Source organism: Poecilia reticulata, chromosome 10 (assembly GCF_904066995.2).
Source record: "Poecilia reticulata chromosome 10, P_reticulata-male-v2, whole genome shotgun sequence".
NCBI classification, from domain to species: domain Eukaryota; kingdom Metazoa; phylum Chordata; class Actinopteri; order Cyprinodontiformes; family Poeciliidae; genus Poecilia; species Poecilia reticulata.
Genome location: NC_088839.1, coordinates 3009739 through 3025502, shown reverse-complemented (window position 1 = coordinate 3025502; position 15764 = coordinate 3009739). Strand labels below are relative to the sequence as shown.

Sequence of the window (15764 nt, the reverse complement as noted above, 5' to 3'; positions counted from 1 at the left end):
GCCACATCTCACATTGCAATGAAAACCTGCTAAGGGAAGGCGGTTGGCTAAAGCTGGTTGCTGAGTCGGACTGAGGTCGGCTCACGTTCACAGAGCAAATGTCCTGCTCTACGGTGGAACCACACTGAAACCACCTCCTCCAAAAGGTCCCAATACGGTTAGTTTAGGTCTGTACCAGGTTGCTGTTGCTGTGTTCACACGAAGGAACCAAACCGAGGAGGGAAACAAAACAAAGTTTGTAAATGTCAAAGTAAATGTCAAAAGTTAGTTTGACATTTACTAAACACCTGAGGTTTTACAAGACCCATGTAGATGGATGTTATTTTATTACTAAATTTCTGGTGTCACACTTATGGACAATTGGAGTATTACATCAAACAACCCCCTTCTGGCATTATGAGAGCCTTTTAGATGAGTTTGTGCTTCAACACAGCTGAGTCAAATGTCTTGGTCATTAGCAAGGTTTTGAACAATTAGCTTACAGACTTAGGAGGTGGTTCAGCTGGGTTGGACCAGAGTCACATCTACAGCACATGTTCATCCTCTGTTTTACTCTAAGCTCATCTGAAAGTGAGGCTGAACAGTTCAAACTTCATCTGGCCTCCTCAACACACACCACTTCAGGTAAAGTACCAGCAGGTGAACTCCACTCGCTTACTTTTGTAATGGTAGGGCAAAAAGATTTCTGTTTTTTATTTTTATACATGATTGGCTTGTAGATTGTATCTAATGGTTGCTATGGAGATGTGGTGACCCCACAGACCCCTCTATACTGTTGCTCCCTAACAATCTGATAAACCTAAGAATGTAATAAATAAAAAAATTAATTTAATTTTTACCACCACTGATTCTGTTAAAAACATGTATTTCTTGACAAGAAAATCTGTCCCCATTTCTTTCTGAATTTCCCAGTGTGTGATTAGGCGGCAGTAGTAAACGCTGAATTTATTTGAAGGTTTTACGCATCTTTAGCAGTTCTGCCAAAATAGTTGACATCTAATAGACTTTTATTAACAGCCAAGATTGGCAAGAATAATTAAATGGTGTTCAGGGTCAGACGGATCGATCTTGTTATAAGTGCCAGAGCAGTGATGTGTGGGCAGTTCTGGGTAAGAATTATAATTCATGCTGAACAGTTTCCATTTGGCTTTTATAAATTAGCTTTTAACACTGTTTAAACATTAACATGATTTCCAGAAGGCATCTTGTTGTACTGGAACAGCCTGAACACTCCCATGTTCTAATAACATGTTAGATTAAGCTACATGTTGTTTTCTGCTTCCAGAACAAGACAAATATCTTCATATTTACTGTTTGCTCTCAGACTGAGAATCATAGATTTTGTTAGTGACTTCTTGTAATTTTGCATATTTACACGCTTTAGTTTGTGCTCCTTTCAATTTTCAGCCATTTGTGTAGAATTATATCATGTAATGAAAATGGCTAACACTCTTGACATCAATGTGGTTTAAATATTTTATCTTAAGATTTTTTTCAGGTCTATGAAGAGAGACGTAGCAGAGAATTAAACCAGACTAACAGTCATGTATAGATATGATATTAAATTATGGCCCTGGAAAATATAATTTTTAAATTGCATAATTAATGCTTAATTTCCACTTAAATGATCAACATAAAAATATGATTGATGAAATAAAACCATTGTAAATGGTTGTATTGGAATTGTGTGAGTCATTTTTTCATATCAGTACAGGAAGTGCTTGGATCTTGTGTCTGTTGCTGCTTGTATTCTCCTTTAAAGCTGTTTCTTCTCTGTGTTTTTCCAGGTTTTATCTCAACTTTGTGACAGAGGAGGTTGACAACCCAGAGAAGTAAGTTCCATATGCTGGCTGATCTGTCATGACACTCTGGTTAATGTGATGAACTTCATGCTAGCATAATAGTCAAGACCACCTAACTAAGACCAAGTCGAGATTAAGACCAGAGTGTATCGAGACCGAAACAGGACCAACATGACTTAGTAAAATGTGAAACAAGACCAACAGCTTCTCAAATTCATTTGAAAGATTCACATTTTCATAAAAACACCTGAATATTAAAAATCTCAGAGCTGAAGTAAATATAGTTATTTCAGCCCATAACTTTATTGTCAGAAGCTTTATGCAGCACTAGCTCAAGTTGGTGTAACTTAATATTAAATCATCCTGGCTTGTCTTATGATTATCATAAGAAAAAAATTAAACTTAGAAGAAGTTGTCACTGCAAGACCTGTTCCCTTAATCTCTCAATTTGCATTTGATTACTTCCTTCAATATGTTGACTATATTAGGTGACATTAGCTTAACTTGTGCAGAGGAGGCAAGGAGCTGACAGGAAATACAAACTATGCCATGAAACACACAGTATTTACTCTACACAGGTGGGTAACTTAAACATTATCACTAATATTCACCAAATCTCTGTATGTGAGGGCAGGGTTAATCATTTTGGTACAGAGGCAGATTGCTAACATTAGCTAGCTAGCTTGGCTAACATCACTTACGCCAGTGTTTCTCAACCCTGGTCCTCACCGCACCCCTGTCCTGCATGTTTTAGGTTTTCCCCTTCTGCCACACCTGAATTGTATCTCTGGGTGATTAACAGGCTTCTGCAGTACTTCATGCAATCATTTGAATCAGCTGTTCTGGAAAAGAGGCACATCTAAAACATGCAGAGCAGGAGGACTGAGGACCAGGGTGGAGAAACACTGACTTAAACAGAACGTTGTGCTTCCTTCCTGAGTGACGATAAGAGTTCGATGTTGTGGCCACCATTTCTCACAGCGATGTACTGCAGAATTTATAATTTGCTCTATGCTTTCTTCTGGAGGTTGTTGATGTTGTTTTATAATATTTTTTTATGATTAATGTACCCAAATACTGTTACTGAACATTTTACCAACACCCCCTCCTCCTCCCAGAAAACCACTGCTCACTTTTTTGGAGTGTGAGTGAAAGTGGCTGGGGATGAGTGGGAGCAGTACAAAAATACTTGATTAGTCATGAGTCACATTATTGCTTGCATTTGAATCAGGATGTTTTATGTCCAGTGGAAGCAACAATATTAAATAAATTGGACAACTTAGTGATATTTACAGTTGTGGTCTTGACTGCTCTTGAAATAAAATCCCAAGTCGTCAGTGTTTCAGACCGAGACAAGAGCAAGTACAATGTGATCTAGTATGAGATGATACCATCAAAAAGTGGTAGTGAGAACTAAAACACTAGTAGAAACCCAGAGGAAAAGGTTTAGGTAAACTGACAAAGTGACATGCAAAGATGGTTAGAAGGATAAATATAATGTGAAGAACTAGTGTCTGATGCTCTCTGCACTTCTCCCTCAGAATTTGGTGCATTTGAACTTTAGTCACCTGTAGTTCAGTTTCTGCAGTTTGATTTTCCTGCAACAGCTGCCACAGCAGGCTGTGCTCAGTGAAACAGCTGAGATAAACTATCTGTGATCAATAAAATACAGACAGAGAGAAGCCACTGACCACAGAGGCGCTGGCAGAGGAATCATTGGGATGAGAGAAGAAAAAAGTCATTTGAATGAATCCAAATGTAATCTTATCTAGCTCGAAAATAGTATGGAACCGTCAGAAAACCACAAAATGCCACACAAACACTTCTGCATCAACTGCATCAAATATGATGAACATATTTGCTTCCGCTTCATTACCTCGCAAAGAGAAAATAAAGGTAAAAGACTTATCATTGAATAAACACTCAACAGCAACAGAGCAACATGAAAGAAGAAAGAAACACACGGAGAACTTGAAAACAGACCGTTAACCACTGAAGGGACTGCACAGTGTGTTTTCCATTTTAGTGAAACTGTGTCAGTGTATTCTGAGAACATTCATCTAACCCAGTGTTTCTCAGCCTTTTTTGGCCCAGCGCCCCCCCATCCCATATCCAGGTCCCTCACCGTCCCCACCAAAGAATTTATAGGCTACTTTGCACTGACCATTATTTTATCATTAATATTACTATCACTATTGTAAATGTTTTAATTTGTATGCTTGTTTTTGTATTTATCATCAAAAATTATTTCCCAGAGAACAAAAAAGTCATGGGAATAGAAATAATTTTCACAGGTGTCTAAGAAAAATGCAATGAACATTCAAATTAGAATCGGTAACAGCAGCCAATCAGTGGAAAAAATATTCTTATTCTTTGCCATTTTCTAGTTGTTAAATATTACACAAATAACCAGATACAAGATGTTCAACATGCCAGTTTAAACTTTGAACTATTTGCAAAACAACTGAGCTCTGCAACATTAAAACATGGATAGAACTGTAACTACATTAATCATAGCTCTTCTTCTCTTCAGTGTTTCTGTCAGTTTCTGGTGGTGCAGCTCTGTGCTGCCTTCAGGAGAATGGGACATCAGAGTATCCTCCATAAAACTTCACTGCATTTATTGTGCAAACCAGAGCTTTCAGTGGAAAAAAAAAAAGTTCCAGGTCCTTTTAATGCCATACAAATATGAGACAGAAACATGGATTATATCTTTATATAGACCTGTCTATTGATTTATAGATTAACAGTTTTACTGGACAGAATTACAAAGAACAAATCTGGTTCATAATCAAATCCTAATGAGTCAAATTGAAAGTGTCATGGAGTCATCAGCCTCATGACATTAACACTGACATGAAAAATAATATTGAAGAAATAAATATATCAAATCTAATTAAAAACATAAATAAGTGATCAGTTCTTTACTGTTATGGTCTGTAAGATATATTTATTCTCAGTACTAGATGTGGTCTCAACAAACCCATGACATTTCAACAATATTATTTTTATCTTTTATCTGGAATTATTGTTTGTTTATTTTTGCCATACAGTCCTCTGTATTAATTATTGCTCGAAAGGTTTTGCCATACCAGTTTATTCCTCTGTATTTACTTTAGTTTCTCAGTTTATTCTTGCATTTTGTTCTTCATTCATTTCCATTTAGTTTCCTTTGATTAGTATTATCTTCTCTGGGTTTATTGCTATGTCCACCCAGGTGAAAAAAAAGTATACTTTAGTATACTAAATCTTAACATACTTTATTATTTTTTAACCGGTTGCTGCGTGTTGCAGACTTCTGCCCAGGTCCCTCTTGAAAATGAGATGTGGATCTCAATAGGGTTTACCTGGTTAAATAAAGAAAGTAAAAAAAAAAGACATACTTTATTCGCCTAAAATTTAAATGTAATTTAAAACATAGTGAAATTACTAATTTTAAGTAGTCTTAAGTGAATTTAAAAAAATCTGTTTCGAGCATATATTTTAAAATATACACAAAATATATTTTAAATATACTTGAGCAAGTATATATTTACACTTGGGCAAATATATATTTTGTTCACTTAAAGTATACTTTTATTTAATATATTAAAAACTGTATTTTGGTACAATTATATTTAAGTGTGTTTAAAGTTATAATTTTGAAATTGGTACAAGCATACTTTTAGTATATTTATAGGTAGTACACTTAAAACTTAGTATCACTAGCGGAACATGTCAGCGTCGGGCCGGCGGGCGGGGCCAATGACCTCACGTGTATCACCTGCGCTGCTGGAAACTGTTGTGCGGGGAGTGGGGGGTTTGGGCCGCGTTTCTCGTTTCATTTTTACCCATGAAGCACATTGGCTAAACCTTGAGTCAAACAGTCACTGGGACTGACTACTATATGTTCCATTGAGAGACAGTAACTTTAACATTACATACACCTTTCTGAACAGGCGAGGGTGCACTTTCTCCGTCTGTAATCAGATATTAAAGCGACTTGAAACCATTCCTCCCTCCCTGGCACCCGCCCAGGCCGTGGGGCAGCCGCTCTCTCTGCCCCCCCTATAGCTCCACGCCTGCTTAGTATACTTAAAGCGTACTTTCACAAATGTAAGGATGTTTGAAATATATTTAAGTATACTTTCTTTTCACCTGGGATGCTCAAACAAGATAATGTTTTAATCAGGTCTTAGTTACCGTAGAATGAAGTCAAACAAGACAGACATGGTTCGTTAGTTCCACAGTTACTTCCTTCCCTAAATAGATACACATAATCCATAGTATAACACACTTGGTGGGTGTTCTAAATACTCCACTGACACACTTCATTATCAGTATGCCTCGTCTGGGCGCTGTTCAGAACAATCAGCTCAGAGGGAGCCGACTTCTCTGTGGCCTTCAGGTGACTGGAGCCAAAGGCAGGTAAAAGGATCAGTTATCTGCTCAAGTTCTGTTCAGTCTGACCCAGCTGGTCGTATTTATCGAAACCATTGAGTCATAGCTCTTAAAAAGAAAAGTTTCATCAAATTACTTCTCCTTACTTCAAAAATTCAAACTCATTGCCTCAAAAATGAAGTTTTTAATTAATTAACTGATTAATTAACAACAATGTGTGCAATTTTAGTCAACACTACTTTAGTTAAATTAATAAATCTAGGAATATTTTGTAATTTCTTAAATTACAAAATATTTGTAATTTTGTTTGTAAATACAACTGAAATCTTTTTGAACCACCATAATTTTTTTATTTAAATGTACTTATAAAAACGTACTTATAAAATAGTTGTTCATAGACTGGAAATTCTTGATTGCATATATAATTGTGTATATAATAACATAATATTAACATGACGTAATATTAGACTGAAAATGTCTAATTTATATGATAAAGTCCCTTTCGACTTTGTGTTACCAGCTCATTACTAAAAACAGAGACAGGAGAGAGGAGCAGGTCAGAGAGATGCTCATCATAATCATGTCTCTGCTTTCAGGACCGTTCCACTGGCCATTTGTATCTCCATGGCAATTGTGACCGCCTGCTATGTGTTGACCAACGTTGCGTACTACACTGTGATGTCAGCAGAGGAACTCCTAGCCTCAGAGGCTGTTGCTGTGGTAAGACCATCATCCATCCATCCGTTCGTCCATCCAACCAACCAACCAACCAACCAACCAACCAACCAACCAACCAACCAACCAACCAACCATACATTCACACATCCATCCATTACATTAAGAAGTTAAATTAGCATTTCCGCTATGGATTAAAAACATGTACAGAGGAGAAGAATAAAATCACACATATAACCCAAACAGCACTATTTTATTTAATAAGGTTTCGGCATGATAAAATATAACTCAAGAAGAGTTATATTTTATAAACTAAAAATTATGGACTCACCCAATCTAGAGGTAAAAAAGAGAAAAGAATCACAAAGTGAAAGTACTCTGCTGCAACTCCTTCAGAATTTTTGAAGGCCACTAAATGACCACAGATCATTGTTGTAGAAATGTGAATTATAAGATAATTCCATAATTAACAATAATAGTTAAAAAGTGTGTTAAAGTATGTTTAAGTTACAAAGTCAAAATATCCAGCTGTTAAGTATGACATTTTTATGAAAGTGGTATTTTACTTTCATAAAAGTAAAATATTTTTTTTTGTATGAAAAATTAATTTCATAAAAGTAAAAGCAGTAAAATCTGTTTACTATTTTTAAAGTAAAAAGTAAATGAAAGTAAATAAAAGTAGATAAAAAGTAGTTTCCCAAAGAACGAGAATCCAGGAGGCTACTCTGAGATTCAGGGATTTGTGATGGAGATTTTCAGCATAAAATCAGAGGAATATCTTTCTGAAGAATCTGCACTTATTGAATTATTGACCTAAAAGTAATGTTAGTTTAACAAAGGGATTCAGAGCCTGCAGAGATCTGGGACTTCAATCACAGGGCTGATGGTTGTCCTGTTGGTAACCCAGCCTATGTGGGGATATGAAAGATCTCTGAGGATCAGCTAATTAAACCCAGTCGCTGTTTACCTGCCAGATTATGATCAAAATCTGTCTGATCAATGTCTACCTGCTGGAGATCAAAGGAAAGATATCACTTCAAATCAACTGCACATGTATGCTAAAAATAAAAGGAAGATTAATAAACATCATATGCAGCCAGCTCGACCTCTGGAGTCAGCACAGAGCATCATTCCTGTAGTGATCTCTACTTGGGAAATATTCTGAAGAGGATTTGAAGGAGGGAAGATATTTGGGCTTAAATAATGAAAACTGATTTAACCTGGTGGAAATTTACCAGAAAGTCAGGGAGTGCTAATATATTTGAAAGTTTGTCTTTGATACATGATTGTGTGGTAATACGATCACAAATGGTGACAAAAAATTTTTGGTTTGGATCATTTGCTATAATAAAATATGAAATATAAAATATTAAGAATTCAAGAAATGAACTAAAGTCTTTTAAAACAATAGAATATGATATACATGTCGGCAGAAAGTCCTTTGTTCTCCTATCAGACGGATAGGTCTGAACCTATACGCTGCAGTTCCTGCACTTAGCATCTCATTATTAGTGAAGCATTTCTGACGACTTTGCTTCCCCTCTAATGCAATTGCTTCAGCCCAACCCTGGTAATGCTAATCACATCTCAGACATTCCCCAATAGCAGCCACAGTTCCTTATTAGGCTGCAGGATGCTGTCAGTGATTGAGTCTTCCTCAGCTTTAAGGGCTCACAGATCCACTAAGAGATCCCTGCCTTTTTGTAATGTGGTTAGCTTTATTACCTTGTGCACAATGAGTGTTAAGAGCGCCTTAAGAAAGGTGTTAAGAGCATTTCTGTGTTCTTACAAGGTTGATATGATAAAAGGATTGCAGTCTGTTTTTCCTCCATTAGACAGTGGGCAGAAGTTTACATTGAAAACTTAATTTAAAATTTAACTCATGTGTCAGACTTATGTAAAAGAAGCTTGCAGAATTGCCTAATGAGTAATTTTAGATGACCTTAACAGGATCTGCGCTCGTATTATGTGGTGTGGAAAGCAATGAAGAGAGAGAGGACATGGATTATTTAAAAGTCTTTTTAATTTTGCATCTTACGCAATTAAGCATTAAGTACCCATTAGGAATAAAGTTTCATATTTACAGCTAACGATCAGAGAAAATTGTAGAGGATTCCAATGCTAATCAAAACATTACCCTGGTCTGAATAACATTTGAACAGAGAACATTCTGTCCTTGGATGATCTATGTTTGTGGTTCTCTGGTTTTATAAACAAAATATTTCTAAACTTTTAAAAGTCACAGGAGTCACTAATTGACATTGTCAGCTAATTAGCATAATTGTTTGTCTGTAAATGAATGGAAGTCTAATGGATGATATGGAAGCAACAATGATTGACTGAATATATTCTGTGTTGATCTGTAAAAAACTTTAGCATTAAAAAAAAGGTTATTAGTTTTAAGTTTAGTTGATTTGTGGTTTTAATCCAATGTCAGTATTCACAATTACTAATATCATGTTAGTCATTTGTGGCTGCTGTATCACCAGAATCTGCTGATCGTTGAGCAGAGTTTGAGCCACAAAGTTCCAATGACCTCAGGAAAAGTTACTAGATTTGTTTCTTCTCACGTTAAATAAAGCAGTCACCAGATTCTGAAAACATGCTGAACAGAACAACAGGCACCACACCGATGAAGATGGAACTGATCGAAAAGATGGAAGTGATCAACTCTTTTAAGATATGAACGTCATCTCGGTTTGGACTCCTCGGTGGTGTTCAAACTATTTAACATTTCTCTTTTTTCCATTCAAAATGAATCATTACTTTAGTTTAAAATGACAACTGTACATGTATTTAGTTAATTCAGATTTTTCCCCTTTACTGACTATATTGGCACATGCCAGCAATGTCTGTGGCTAATATAAATTTAATAGATTCATGAATTATAATTAGCTTTGTCTCCCACTTCTGCATGACCCATTTATGACAATTACTGGCAGCAGTCCTTTCAATCCTCTAAATTAAGTCTAATTAACCACATTTAATAAGATAAGACTAAAAAAAGTAACAGTCTTCAGTCATGACCATAAATTCACACAAATCTGATGTGACCTTTGAAACTCGTGGAATATATTTGAATTGTTTTAGTTGATTTCTCTAGTTAATCACATATCTAGTCATTTTAGATATATTAATGTTTTGAATATATCTAAAATGACTGAGTACTCAAAGCACAACATTTATGTACCTGGAAAAGTCTTTGGATAATCTTGAAAACCTTTAGATAATAGCTGTTTTTCTACCCTGGGCATGTCGAGGTGGAAGGAACATCCTGTAGTTTCACTTTAACACTTACAACCTTTTTACATAGTACAGCAGCACAATAAGAAATATGTTTTAATTAAGTCATCAACCACTTGACCTAATGTCATTATCTACACTTTAATCACTGCCTCAGCTCTGAAGCAGCACATGTCCTACTTTCTTATTTGTATCCCTTTTCTCAATTACATTTTTTAGACATTTGCAGAGAGACTCTTAGGAAACTTCTCAGTTGTTGTCCCGGTGTTTGTGGCCTTGTCCTGTTTTGGTTCCATGAACGGCGGCCACTTTGCTTTATCAAGGTAAAGATTGTCTTTATTTATTTCAACCTGGTTCTGGACTGAGTTCAAACTGCAATATAAAACCATCTGTACACATTTGTGACTGGGCAGGACAAAACCAGGAACAAGTGTCCACTTTGGGTTATTTAAGGGTTCTGAAAGAGTGGGTTCTAAATATTCTAATAATGTCAAACACATAGAAATAATAATAATAATAAATAAATAAATAACTAGAAAGAAATTACCGTTTTAAACTTTTGGCACTCTGCAAACAAGGTTAGTGGACAAAACAGGCCTCAAAGATTTAGAAGAGTTGTTCTGTCCCTGCCTGATGAGCTGTGGGTGTTAACAATGGCTGTTCATTTACATTACTTTGTAATAGTCCCACCAGCATTGACTGGTGCTGCATCGACAATCAAACTTATCAGTTTGACGTGAAAGTGTTACCCAAGGATGTGTCCACTCTCAGTTTGCATTGAGTCCTCTTTGAATACATTTTCAGTACACATGGACCTCTGCAGAGTGAAGTGTTCCCAAGTATGTGGGAGCCTTAACTCTACTGTCAAACTGCTCCCATTTCTCTATGCTTATATGAGTTGGTGTTTGTGTTATCTAGAATGTTCTATGTAGCTTCACGTGAAGGGCAGCTTCCTGAGGTCCTGTCTATGATCCATGTCCGCAGACACACTCCACTGGCTGCTGTCCTTATACTGGTCAGTGCGCTTTCAGTTCTTGTTTTTTCTTCAACAGACAATACTGACATTTTGACATTATTTCCTGTATGTCATCTCATGTTTTAATAACAAGTTGTGTGTATCTGAATTTGCAGTATCCCATGACCATACTCCAGCTGTTTGTGGGGGACATTTACAGCCTTCTTAACTTCATGAGCTTTCTGCGGTGGCTGTTTATTGGTGTGGTGGTTCTGGGTTTAATCTACCTCCGATATACCAAACCAGATCTCCCCCGACCCTTTAAGGTCAGTGTCTCAGTATTTTTAACCAACTATTGTTGCACAAAGTTGGTTAAACTTTGTGCAGTTTCATGCATTTTTTAAGTAGACCTTTTGCTGACTGCTAAGATTTTAAATTGCCAAGTCCTGCAGCCTTACCTGTCCTTTAGTTGGTTCATATGCCTTTGAATGTTTGGGTTTTATAGCACAGGTTATTGGTATTACTCTAATAATTAGAAAACTTTCAAACTATAGGCTCTTTTTGAGTCATTCAAAGAGACAGTCAGTGCCAAGAATAGATCTCGTTCCCCTTCTGTGGTATTTTTGTTCATTTTCTAAGAAATATTGTTTTTCTGATCTGCAAATGCAGATTGTGGGAACTCTGAAACCACACATCAGTTTAAACATACATCATATTACATCAGTTCCATCTTGTCTCGTCCACAGGTGCCGCTCTTCATCCCTGTGGTGTTCTGTTTGACATGTTTCTTCATGGTCTTCCTGTCACTGTACTCAGACCCATTTAACACAGGGATTGGATTCGCCATGTCCCTCACTGGCATCCCTGCCTACTACATTTTTATTTACTTCAGCAGACCAAGGTGGCTTCAAAAAGCTTTAGGTAACTCGGCACAAACATCCATTTCATATGATGGCTTCTTTGCAAAACGAATGTCTGTCGTGATTGTGTGGCTCACGTGATTCTTGGATCTTACGGTTGCGTTCCCCTGAGCCAGTGAGGGCTGAGGGAGTATGCAGGGCAGGGATGCTCTCATGAACTATCTGGTCTTCATAGAACTAAAGCAAGACCTGTATGGCCTGAGAGATGTTAATGCCAGGGACTACAGTCCTTTAAAACTTTAAAGACACCTAACTGATAAGCTCTCCCCTGTTAAACTTTGATATTTTTGTCCTTTGTCACTTGATACCAAGATATCTCTACATCAGGCATTGAAAGAATTCATTAACATGATCTGACAAAAATGTTAAATAAAGTATATACTGTATTGCTTTGATGAGCTCTGCAGAATTAGTTTTGTCTATAAATGTGAACAGAACATTATTGGTTGGTTGTGAAATGGAAGGAGTTATTTGTAAGCTGTTTTATTTCTGTACCAACAGATTCCTTCAACAGAACGATGCAGATCATCCTGGAGGTAGTACCTGCTGACCAGTAATAGTGGACAGTTTGGTTTCAGCTGAGGAATGATGAAAGACACGTCTTATGTCAAATATGGCTGAGTTAAAATCTTTGTATAGATGTTTGTTTTTACATTTATCATTTTGTATTTTGTGTTATATTTTAGTTTAGAGTAAAAATTTGTCAGTAATTATGTGATATTATAGGACCTTCCATGCACTGAAACACAATAATTGCTAATGGGTTTTTTACAGTACTTCTTAGAATGATTTATCTCAGAAATTAGCAATATAAACTTTAAGTCTAAATAACCACATACTCATATTTTTATTTATTAGTTTTATTGACAATTTATCAGAAAATAAATGTCTTAACATGAAAATTTTCTCCAAGCAATTGGTCATCATATCTCCCAATAAAAGCGTATGAACATGCAGAATTTTCTCTGTCATTTCTGAAAACTTTATTCACAAGTTTGAAAATCATGTCTATGTGTAGTTGTGTGTCTGTGACATTTTGTTAATATCTGTTTAAAATATTTTTTGCATTTGCCTTATTTTCTGGATTATACGTTGCACTCTTTCATAGTTTGGCTGGTCCTGCTACTTATAGTCAGGTGTGACTAATATGTGGGTTTTTTTCACTTCACGATGCTTTTTTTTTATTGATGACTTAAATGTGAATTCATACTGATTGACGTGAAGCAAGGAGGAAACATTACTGCCTGCTTCCACAAGGAGAGCTAAGCTAGACTGGTGCTTGAAGAGCGTGCTGCTGGGAGAGACAGGGCAGCTACGTCTCCACACCTGACTTGTTGCCAAGGAGATGAAAATGAATAACTTTGCAGGCGGGCATTCTTGGTGTTACCTGCTTCTTGCAGTCCAAACTCTTCTCTATCAAAGCACAGACATTAGTTCGTCGAAAACTTCAAACAGATTTTAAGCCAAAGTTGACATTTTCTGTGAATTTGCTGAAAAGCAGGAAACTGAACACAGCATGTCATTGGATCATATGTTTAACATGAACAAAGCCCACCTCATGTTGGACAAGTTATGCATAAATGTGACTTATGTATGTTTTTTTCCTCTTCATGATGTATTTTTTGACTGATGCGACTTATTCTACGGAGAGACATAATGCGTAAAATTTTTGAAACTGTCACTGAGACTGACTTCCTTCACCATGTTCACACCACACTGACTTAGTTTTCAGATTCAGCTTGTGTATGAAAGGTGCTATGTCTCTGTCTGTTCTCCATCTGTGTTAGCATGCAGATGGTCCAGCTCCACCATTAGGACCTTTGCCATTAGACTCAATCATTATCATGACTTTCCATCACCACCCTGACCTTATGTTCCCTTTCTCCCATTGCATTTCACATTTGCCAGTCAGATTGCATCTGCACCACCATCCTCCTCCTGAATCAGGAATGAAGCGATTTGGCCCGATGTGCCCTGCTGTGCATATGCTCTCACTCCAGAGAACTATGTGTGTGTATTTGTGTGGGGTGTGTGTGCGTGTGTGTGCGCGTGCGCGTGTGCGTGCGCGTGTGGGTGTGTGCGCGTGTGTGCGTGTGCGTGCGTGTGTGTGTGTGTGAGTGTAGTCTGTTGATGTCTTTGCTCTCAGTTCCCCCCTGGGTGGGATTTGCAGGTAATCTATCTGTGTAACTGCTGCCCCATGGCACAATAAATTCCCTCTCTGCTCTGTGTCCTGTAAATGGAGGGCTTTTACTGTTGATGACAGGATGGCAGGCTGGAGACAAAATGCCTAGGAGCTTTTACTTTAGTGCTGAGCCACAGAAAATTTGGCCTAAACCCAACCAGCATCAGGCTTTGGGTGGGAAGCAGGCAGTTAGCTGGACGCGCTGCAGGCAAATGAAGATTCACCACAGCGCCCATGCTTCATGGACTGCCATCGCTGGACTTTTAAATGGCAAAGTAACATTTACTAAAAGTCAGTTGAATCAGGTTCAATAATGAAGGGCAAACCTACCACAGGAATATTTTCAAACCTTGTCACATTCAGAACCGTCCAACTCAGCAGCTGACATTTCAGCTCTTTAAAGAATCAGACACCAACCTTTTTACTGGATTAGTCTAGCTGAATGTTAAATGACACTTTCTAATCTTAATAATCAGTCAGAGTGTTTTTAGTCTTCAAGCCACATACACCAATTAACACACATCCACTCTTCACTGCACAGTATTGCAATGCAACTTGGAGTTTCATGTGTTTACCAAAGACACTTTGACATGTGGTCGATGAAACTGGAAGAAAAACCCACAACCTTCCAGTTGTCAGGGGAATATTTTTCTACTGTGGGTCTGAAAATCTGCTAAATGAGCAGGAAGTGTTTTAATTAATAAAAGATTAAAGTATAAAATTGTGTACTTCTTAGTTAAACCCAATTATGTCACATGTGGCCTTATAAGATTACAGGGCGTTTGCTATTAGAAGACAATCATGTAAAAAAGGCTAAGTGAATGGAAGACAGTCCTTTAATGCAACTTGGAGTTCCTTAGCATGGCTCTAATACTCCGTCGTAGTTAGTGAGACCCTTATGAACAAATTTAAAAACTTCAACATTCAAAAATGCATCTATAAATTATCAATTGAGGACTAATTTATATTTCTCAGTACTATAAATCATCAGACTTTTATTAAAACATTCCATAAGATGGTTAAAGCTAGTAAATTTTGTTGAATATAATGTTCATCAAAAAGACATCTCAGCACAAAAACCTGAAGGAATAAAGTCTTAAAATGCAAACAGGCTCTAACAGGAGCATTCCTCCCTTTTATTGAAACTCCAAAAGACTACTATAAAAGGACTGCATCACTTCATTATTTAATACAAAATAATACCAGATATTCTTAAGAGCACATTCACACATATAACAGAGGTGGTATGAAGTAGACTCAATAAGTTTTAGCTCCTTTAGAAGATAAACTGGGTTCAACATTAGTCTGATTTTCCCAGTCACTTGGATCAGATCCTCCAGGGGAATTCGAAGGCATTCCCAGACCACCTGAAAGACATACTCCCATTTTGTTTGACACAGTTGAGTCTGTATTGGTGATGTTGGAGTTCTATAGATGGAATTGTGTCCCTTGGATTCCCAGGAATTTTGGGGAAGATGGTGGCTTGGTGGCACTTAGGTGCAGTGAGGGTCAACCTGTGCTTGTCTAACATCATCACACTTGAGAATTACTCTCCAAAGCAAGTATCAGGCTTCTTTGTCTGATTAGTCTTTATTTGCTGTTTTGAA

The 15764-nt window shown here is 37.0% G+C and overlaps 1 protein-coding gene across 1 annotated transcript in view; it reads left to right on the top strand.

Moving 5' to 3' along the window:
- Window positions 1–12934, top strand: part of slc7a11 (solute carrier family 7 member 11) — a 34966-nt gene extending 22032 nt beyond the window's left edge. The window contains exons 6-12 of the mRNA XM_008419872.2: window positions 1788–1832; window positions 6779–6902; window positions 10320–10423; window positions 11019–11115; window positions 11232–11381; window positions 11802–11976; window positions 12477–12934. Of these exons, the coding sequence (XP_008418094.2) occupies window positions 1788–1832; window positions 6779–6902; window positions 10320–10423; window positions 11019–11115; window positions 11232–11381; window positions 11802–11976; window positions 12477–12532 (751 nt within the window). The 3' untranslated portion in view covers window positions 12533–12934. The remainder of the gene's footprint in view (window positions 1–1787; window positions 1833–6778; window positions 6903–10319; window positions 10424–11018; window positions 11116–11231; window positions 11382–11801; window positions 11977–12476) is intronic.
- The last annotated feature ends 2830 nt before the right edge of the window (window positions 12935–15764 follow it).